This window comes from Cuculus canorus, chromosome 12 (genome assembly GCF_017976375.1).
Source record: "Cuculus canorus isolate bCucCan1 chromosome 12, bCucCan1.pri, whole genome shotgun sequence".
Taxonomy (NCBI): domain Eukaryota; kingdom Metazoa; phylum Chordata; class Aves; order Cuculiformes; family Cuculidae; genus Cuculus; species Cuculus canorus.
This window is the reverse complement of record NC_071412.1, coordinates 3,841,042-3,849,996: the sequence shown is the minus strand read 5'-3', so window position 1 is coordinate 3,849,996 and position 8,955 is coordinate 3,841,042. Positions and strand designations below refer to the sequence as shown.

At 47.6% G+C, this 8,955-nt stretch overlaps 1 protein-coding gene across 1 annotated transcript in view; it reads left to right on the top strand.

Moving 5' to 3' along the window:
- Nucleotides 1–844: 844 nt before the first annotated feature.
- Nucleotides 845–8,955, top strand: part of TNFAIP8L3 (TNF alpha induced protein 8 like 3) — a 48,388-nt gene continuing 40,277 nt past the window's right edge. Inside the window, exon 1 of the mRNA XM_054077483.1 lies at nucleotides 845–1,682. Within this exon, the coding sequence (XP_053933458.1) occupies nucleotides 1,463–1,682 (220 nt within the window). The 5' untranslated portion in view covers nucleotides 845–1,462. The remainder of the gene's footprint in view (nucleotides 1,683–8,955) is intronic.

Genomic DNA, 8,955 nt, shown 5'->3' with positions numbered 1-8,955 from the left:
TAGAAAGAATCCCCTTTTTAAAAACTTATTTTTCAAATGTCACTGTATACACTAATAGAGAAAGATTTCACATTTGTCAAGCGCACTTGACACAGTGTGATGACAACTTCATACACGCCACTTCAAAGCGGTGTCCAGGCATTGCTTCATAAGCATCTGCATGGCTTTGGGGGAGAGAGTTACAAAGGAAAGAAAGGGATATTCGTGATCTACAGCTAGAGGCATAAACCTCTGGCTGGACACTGCAGTATTCCACAGGTCAGTATTCAAGGCAATGGCTGGCTTGTAGGGTATGGCATATCTACGGATCAGATAGATCTATGAGGTCTGCTTAGTGATGACATTTGGTTCCCAATTAGAAAAGTGTTGTTCCTAATACTGCTGAAGAGGTCTACAAAGATGATCCAAGGGCTGGAGCACCTCCCACACGAGGACAGGCTGAGAGAGTTGGGGTTGTTCAGCCTGGAGAAGAGAAGGCTCCAAGGAGACCTTAGAGTGACCTTCCAGTACCTGGAGGGGCTGCAGGAAAGCTGGGGAGGGGCTGTTCACAAAGCTTGTGGTGATGGGACGAGGGGCAATAGGGATAAACTGGAGAGGGGCAGAGTTAGACTAGGCATAAGGAGGAATTTCTTCACGATGACAGTGGTGAGGCACAGCAACTGGAACAGGCTGTCCAGGGGAGCTGTGGCTCCCCCATCCCTGGAGTCCAGTGGGAGGTGTCCCTGCCCATGGCAGGGGCGTGGAACTGGGTGGGCTTTAAGGTCCCTTCCAATGCAAACTATTCTATGATTCTACTACTTTCCTGAGATTTTTGTACTAAAATTAAAGTGTTCTTTGGCTTATAACAGCAACAAAAATTAGAAAAAGGAGTAAAAGCAAAGGGAAAAAAAGACCTGCCCAACCTCAGAGCTGAGCAAGTGGCCTCGGCCACCTCAATTAAGGGATGGCTCTTAATTAACAGGACTGCAGGAGCCTGTAGGACACGGGCGAAGTCTGCGGAGTTCAAGAGAGAAAGTTTTCAGACTCAAAACAAATCTAACGTGCTTTTCGTTTACCAAATACCGCACTGTCTCCCTGAGCCCGTGAATAACCCGCGAGAAAGCAGCAGCAAACCCCACTTCTCCAACATTCCTCTGGGCACCGACATCCAACAAGAACCGACACTTCCTCCTCGCCCTCCACTATCCTAGCGAGTTATTTCTGAGGAGATCGATCCTGAAGAGAGAAGAGAGACGAGAGTCGGAGGAGATTCCCGCAAGGGAAGAGGGAGGAAAAGACCAAGGCAGAAGGGGGGCGCGGTGGCAGCCAAAGCGAAGGTCCTGGCTGCGCCCTGCGGCTGCACTCTGGGCTGCGGCTGCCGGGCAGCCCCATCCCCTCCGCTCCCAGAACTTGTGTAACAGGCTGCTTCGAGCCCGCCGCGCCCCCGCTCCCTCCTCCCGTCTCCGCTCCTCCTTCGCAGCCAATGGCACTAAGCGAGGTGGCTGCATGCGGTGGCGCCGACCCAGTGCCCGGGCTGGGAGGAGAGGAGGAAGAGAGGGCGGCAGCCGACTCCGCTCGCCGCTCGCTCCCGTCCGCCGCTCCCCGGCGCTCCTCCCGCACGGCCCGAGCTGCCCCCGCCGGGACCCGCAGCATGGACTCGGACTCCGGGGAGCTCAGCGAAGGCGAGCTGGTCTCTCCCGCAGGTACGGGGACACGGATACCGCGTCAGTGGAGGGGATGGGGGCGGCTGCGGGAGGGAAGGGCTCCCCCGCACGTACCGAGGGTCGGCGATGCGGACAACCACGCTGTCCCGAGGCTGCAGAAGCCTTCCCGTGCCCGTCCGAGCCGAGCCCGGGGCCTCCGGCAGCGGAGCGGGAGGAGCTGCCCCGAGAGCTAAGGAGAGGAGGGGGAGATGTCCCCGGGGGCAAAGGAGAGGAGGGGGAGATGCCCTCAGGGCAAAGGAGAGGAGGAGGAGATGCCCTCGGGGGCAAAAGGAGAGGAGGGGGAGATGCCCCGAGAGCTAAGGAGAGGAGGGGGAGATGCCCTCGGGAGTAAAGGAGAGGAGGGGGAGATGCCCTCGGGGGCAAAAGGAGAGGAGGGGGAGATGCCCTCGGGAGCAAAGGAGAGGAGGGGGAGATGCCCTCAGGGCAAAGGAGAGGAGGGGGAGATGCCCTCGGGAGCAAAGGAGAGGAGGAGGAGATGCCCTCGGGGGCAAAAGGAGAGGAGGGGGAGATGCCCCGAGAGCTAAGGAGAGGAGGGGGAGATGCCCTCGGGGGAAAGGAGGGGAGGGGGAGATGCCCTCGGGGGAAAGGAGGGGAGGGGGAGATGCCCTCGGGAGTAAAGGAGAGGAGGGGGGAGATGCCCTCGGGGGAAAGGAGAGGAGGGGGAGATGCCCTCGGGGGAAAGGAGAGGAGGGGGAGATGTCCTCGGGGGCAAAAGGAGAGGAGGGGGAGATGCCCTGGGAGTAAAGGAGAGGAGGGGGAGATGTCCTTGGGGGCAAAAGGAGAGGAGGGGGAGATGCCCTCGGGGGAAAGGAGAGGAGGGGGGAGATGCCCTCGGGGGCAAAGGAGAGGAAGGGGGAGATGCCCTCGGGAGTAAAGGAGAGGAAGGGGGAGATGCCCTCGGGAGTAAAGGAGAGGAAGGGGGAGATGCCCTCGGGAGCAAAAGGAGAGGAGGGGGAGATGCCCTCGGGGGCAAAGGAGAGGAGGGGGAGATGTCCTCGGGGGCAAAAGGAGAGGAAGGGGAGAGATGCCCTCGGGGGGCAAAAGGAGAGGAGGGGAGAGATGCCCTCGGGAGGAAAAGGAGAGGAAGGGGAGATGCCCCCAGGACTAAAGGAGAGGCGCGGGAGCTGCGCCAAGGGGGGCATTGGATGGGAACTGCCCCGAGGAGCAAAGGAGGGGGAGATGCCCCCATGAGCAAACGGAGAAGAGGGGGGTTGCCCTGCCCAGGTAGGTGCCGGCTGCCTTAGGGCTATGCATTGTGCTGTAGAGGTTGCAAAGTTTTTTGGGGTTTGGTTAGAGTCATTTTGCTGTTACTGTGGGACCGCAGCAGTCAGAGACCCCCTCAGAGGCTGGCATGGGGTCCCCAGGGCCACCAGGCTTTTGTTTTCAAGTCTTAAGTTGTCACCAAAAAAAAAAAAAAGAAATAACAAAAGCTATATAAACACTGTTGGGGAGCCGCTGCAGGCCACATAGTTCTTAGATGAGACACAAGGAGAAAAATTAAAATACCTCCTGCCATTCCCAAATTTCCACATTCCTGCACACTGCTGACGTGCCGTCACCAAAGGCTGCGCTGCACAGACAGCTAACGGGGACCGCAAACTGGTGTACATCCAGCGTAGGTCGGGGTAGGTTTGCTCTACCAGCACAGCTCGTATCCCAGCGCCGGTTTGCAGAGAAGTGCTGTCACCCCCTCCCCGTGCCTATCTTGTGGTGTCTCATTCTTCAGTCAGTGGCACTGTCCTCCTGCTGTCACACGCACAGCTGACACAGAAGGGACACGCTCGACCTCCAGCTTCCCATGGTGGCAATCACAGGCGTTTTCTCTGAAGGCACTTAACCAGCACCAGACACAACTAAGAACAGTAGGACGGCTGATCCTAGCCATCAGAATAAACCCAAAATAGGAAGTTACAGCATTACATTACAGTGTCTTCTCGGAAAAAAAATGTTTTCAGTCTGATCCATCCAGTTTAGACATCCTTTACCCCATCTGGCTCCTCTTCCGCCTACTGTCAAATCCAAATTTTTCAACACCAAAAAACACTTTAACCACAACAGGGAAAAAATGCCACATATTTTGTGAAATATCTAAACTGTCCTATTAATACAGTGATGAACAACAGTGGGAAGTCATAAGATAAATAGGTGTCATCTTCTCTAGTCTCCTAACAGAACATGTTTTTATAGCATAGTTTTAAATCCAATCCAGTTTTAAATATTAGTTTTATTTACTCGCGATATCTTGCTTTGTGTTTTCTTACTTGAGAACTAGAGAATAAAAGACTAGCAAGAGGTATACAGCTCCTTATATTCATAAAGCTCCACTGGGCTGAACTTACTGAGACCACCAACAGCTATACTTTTTCATCCAAATATTCAAAGGAATGCACGAAGCACAAGTTACAAACATTACACTTCTAGACAAATTAATGTAACATAGCTCCTGCCAGCAACTCACTCCTGTTCCTAATAGGATTTTCTTTTAAATAAATTAAAAATAACTGTGCTTAGAGAGTGCCATAAGTGCTTTTTGTGTCATCACTTGCTAGCTGCCAAGAGCTGATGTTCATCATTCTCCTCTCCTCTTTCTTATTCCTCCTTTGTATTACCCAAGAGGAGAAAAATCTGGTATTTTGACCATACATAGCAGATGCCTATGCAGTAGAAAAAAACTGGAATAGAGTGAAAACTTGATGGCTTTGTCTTAACTGGATGCAATCATCTTTTCTGTGCTAAAGAATTACTTGCTGTTTGTATCCCCCATCCTCTTCTGGAAAATGTATTTTTGCTAGATTTCATTTGGTCTTTTTCTGCACTCTGCCATATGTACAGTGCAGTATCTCTCAGTATGTGGGTGTTCAGCAGTCACGCTGTCAGTCACTGTCGCAAGCACAGAAGCTGAGGGGTTATAGTGTGGGATCCAGTCACCACCTTGTTCAGGGAGGTGCCCCTCCCCACAGATCCCAGTGACCAGGGGCGTTCTGCCTGCAGTTTATAGGGCAAGCCAAGTGCCTCAGGGAAGTATTTGCAATGAAGTCATAGTAATGGTCTGATTTTGGCCATCGATTTTGAAATAGGTAGGTTTTTTGTATTGAAAGTGACACCAACCTGAAGCTTAACTCTCTTTGTTACCAGTCTTTGCCCTTCCAAGTTTGTAAAGCAATCACTTCTGCTTACACAGGTGCCCCTTTTTAGGTTGTCCAATTGTTCGAGCCCTGCACGGTTCAGTTAGTTTGTCATTAGGGCTCTACAATGCTAATCCATTACAGGCGTTTTAAAACAGCCTATTTGAGGGTGTGTACTACTCCTGCAGTACTTATTCAGCCTTTTGCTCTATCCTGGTGGAACAGCATCCCTGCCATTCCTGGGACTCGCACAGGTGTGCACAGGACAGAAGGCTACCTGGGACACTCCACCATCTGCCACACGCTTGGCATCAAGAGCCAGCTGGAGTCTTACTCCAAGATCCCAGCAGCCTCACTTCCTTTAATAGCCCACTTAAAGCCGAGTCTCCAAGGAGGGAAAAGTATTTTTTTCTGTATTTATTCTGAGCACGTTGCCACGATAGCATCTTTCTCTTTCTTTGGTGCAAACAAAAAGCTCCTTCTGTGTGAGTATATAAGATGTTAGCTGTACTGTAAAACAACAAGCACCACATCTCTGCACAAAAGAGCCTCCAGCTCCACAGCTTTGGCTTCTGCCAGTCTCCTCACACCCATCTACTACTGCTTCAAATTTCAGGTATCTGTAGAGGAAAAAAAAAGTATCCTTTTTGCTTTTGTTTCCAAGAAAGTTACTTCTGAGACAGACCCCTATTAGAAGCCATAACCAGATCTTCGCAATTGTGAAAAAACATATTTAAATGCAAAATAAAAGAGTTACATACTGACTAGCAGTACCTGCTGTGATAGTTCTGGAGTTCTACTAGACACTTGACCAGTCACATTTCCTTTCTTATCCTATAGATAAGCTTTTGATGACTGAGTGGGTAAACCTTAAATAGAAAATTGTTCTCATTTTTAATGTCCACCTATTGAGAGGTTCCTTCCCTTTTTTTTCAAAGGACTTTTTCCCAGCTCTTTCATAGGCAGGCTACCGCATGAAAGTATGATCCTCTGTGCCATCTTTCAGAGTAACATTTCACAAAAATCCAGGTCACCTCCAAAAGCAATGATTTTGCAGTGGGTTTGGAGACTCTGCGTGCAAGAGAAAGGTGGCAGAGCTTCATTTGCGGTGCCTTGTCCTGGGTTCTTCGGCTGAAACAGACAGGAATTTGGACATACAGCTTTTATGCAATATTGATTTAAGCCTTTACAAGCCGTTAAGCCAGAACGTAGATTTCCACATTTATTTTAATAGGACACTATTTTAATGGGACTCTATTAACATATGCTAACTAGAGGCTAAATTGCCTGCATAATCATCGAAACAATACAGACTATTTTTATGAAGTTTAACATATCCTGGAGAGTAAACTGTTGCTGGTCCCCTCTCTGGCTTTCCTCCCACTGAAATCAAGACACATTTGGCCTAGGAAAGAGAGAGCTGGCACTGCAAGCAGATCTCTAAACTGGTGACAGGTTTTGGTTTGGGGTTGTTTTTTTTTGAAACATTAACACTGTGGAGCCTATGACTTTGTTTGATGGCAGGGAGAAGAAAATTAAGACAACCTTATTGCCAGGCTTGCATCCATAAAGGCAGTGGGAGCACTATTATGCTCTTCCATAGTGCCAAGATCCTACCCTGCAACTCTTTGCACAAAAATATTAATGCATTTAAGTTTATTTGATAATTATCTGAACTTTATTTTAGACAATAAATATATACTTAGTAAAAACAACAACAGGTTTATACATTATTCAATGTTGTAAATCAGCCCTAACAGACATGAATAATTTTTCTGGAACTGTAATATTATTTGATTTGCAATGCTTAGCAAAGAACTTTTTCTGCAAATTATTTAACGTCCTACGGGAACTGCCCGTGCTTTTGTGATATTAAACTTCTAAGCCTGTTACATATTTTAATCACCATTTTACAGCCATTAAGTTAACAGAGTTAACAGCCATTCAAGAGCCAATATATTCTTGTACATATAAAAACAATTAGAAAGCTTACTGTAAGGTATTTAGCACGTAGCTATTTGAAGCATCAATAGAATGCTTATGGGATATAAAGAGCAAGCAGACATTTTATAACCATTTTTGCAGTATCAAACCGGTCATTTGAACAGTGTTTATCACGACAAAAGGTATACTTTGCTCCAGGGAATACTCGTGGGTTTGAGCGAAGATAGGGTTGATGTAACTAAGCTTTGTTTTGATGATACAGGAAAATGTTTAAGTCAGATATGCAATAATATTTTTTGGACTTCAGGTAAGCCAGCAGAAGTGGTAGATAACAGTATGTTGTCAGTATAGAAGTAAAAACAAAAACCACTGAAAACAATATTTTGAGTGGAAGGTGCAGACTCTACTGGATGTTTCTGTAATGAAGTCCTTTCTAGCACCTGTTTAATAAAGGGCTTTCCCTTCTGCTGGAAAACAAAGGAAAAACAAAACTAGTTGAGAAGAGATGGACAGATGACAGACCTGAACTAGCACATCATGGGAACCCATGCTCCAAACTCTCTTACAGGCCTTTTGGGATCGCGCTGCAAGCTGAGACAAGCATGTGTCCAAGTTTCCCTGCCAAGGCAGAGTGTGCCAGAGGCACTGCAGGATGAGCAGGCAGCGATCGCCTGTAAGAGCAGCAGCCAAGAGCCTGCTTGGGTGGCATTTTTTTAACTTCACTGTTCCCTCCAGGAAACACCTGGGCTGCTGATTTACGTAGAGACCCCTCTGTAGCACAGTGGCTGTCAGATTGGGAGCCTTGTCCAACTGACATGTTGAAAGGCAAAAAAAATCTAATCCTGCCATGATGATAGTAAAGACCGTAAATAACCCCACTTTTGTCAAGTTGAATAGACAACTTGGCCAAACAGAATAGTTTATTTGAACAGGTCAACTTGTTCAGGCTTCTTCTTTCTTTAAAATCAAGTGGCAATATGAATTTCTCAAAGCAGGGGTTGAAGCCCAAGTTCATCTGCAATGGTAACGTCTGCAGATGAGGCTGCTAAGCAGCGATAGCTGATGTTATACGAGATAACTCTTTTCAGTAGCTTTGATAGCTTCTTCCTACTTTTGAGAGGATGGTATATGAAAAGTGTGGCCTCAGGATGACTTGTCATCATGGGTGAAGCAGAATCTGGCTCCCAGGTAGGGGTAAGAGGCAAATGTTGTTGTGTTAAGTTAGTGCATAGTGCATTTTATGTTCTTGGTCGGAACTACTTACTTCAAGGACAGTGTAGGTTAGTGCCACCCAGACACACTGATAGCAGGACGAGGCCAGCCACAATCTTTCCAGGTCAGAGACAGCTGTTTTTCAGGCAAGGGATCTGGTTTTACACTTATTCAAATAATAGATGTAAGGGGCTCTTCATAGAATAGTTAGCCACAAAGTGATCTATTACCACCTAAAATTATGATGCTACTAGCAGTAGCAGTGAAGGAAGCCTCTGCTTTTTCTAATACGCAGATATGGACAAGCCTTGGTGAAGGAATTTATAATGCCAGATGATGTTCATAGATAGGAACATGAAGTAATATCCTGCCACACAACAGTCATCAACTATTCCTGTCTGTGTTGCCAGATAGGATGAGAGTGGGTTCCATTTGATGTGAAATTCTGGCCGTTGTGGATGACCTGTAGAAGGCAATGAACACATCTCCTCAAAAACCTCCCATTTCAAGAAATAAATTATTTATCCTTCGTTCTTGTCTACACCAAAGACTAAGAAGTCATGGTAGGAATAGTAGATCGCCCGATTTTGTTGGTAACAGAAGAACAAAGCTATAAACCCCAAGCAAAAGGGAAAATAGTAGGCCAGATTGATGAGAGAGAGTTCAGGAAGACCTGGCCTGCCCGAGAAGCTTTTTGTGCTTGCACCTGCCCACAGCATCAGCATTGGGGTGACAGGTCCTCCCAAGTCCCAGGAAAGTAGAAGAAACCTGTAACTTTCTAAGAGCGCTCATTATCTCTTCTAGCAAACTAAGCAGGACCTGGCTGCAGGCCAGAGCAGCGGTACACAATCCTCTAAACTGTTTATCTACTAATATACTTCCTGGCACTGTTTCAACCCATGCCAGATAGCCTCCCACAAATTGTCCTGGCATGAAACAGAGGATAACAGTGGCCAGTAGGAATTAAACAA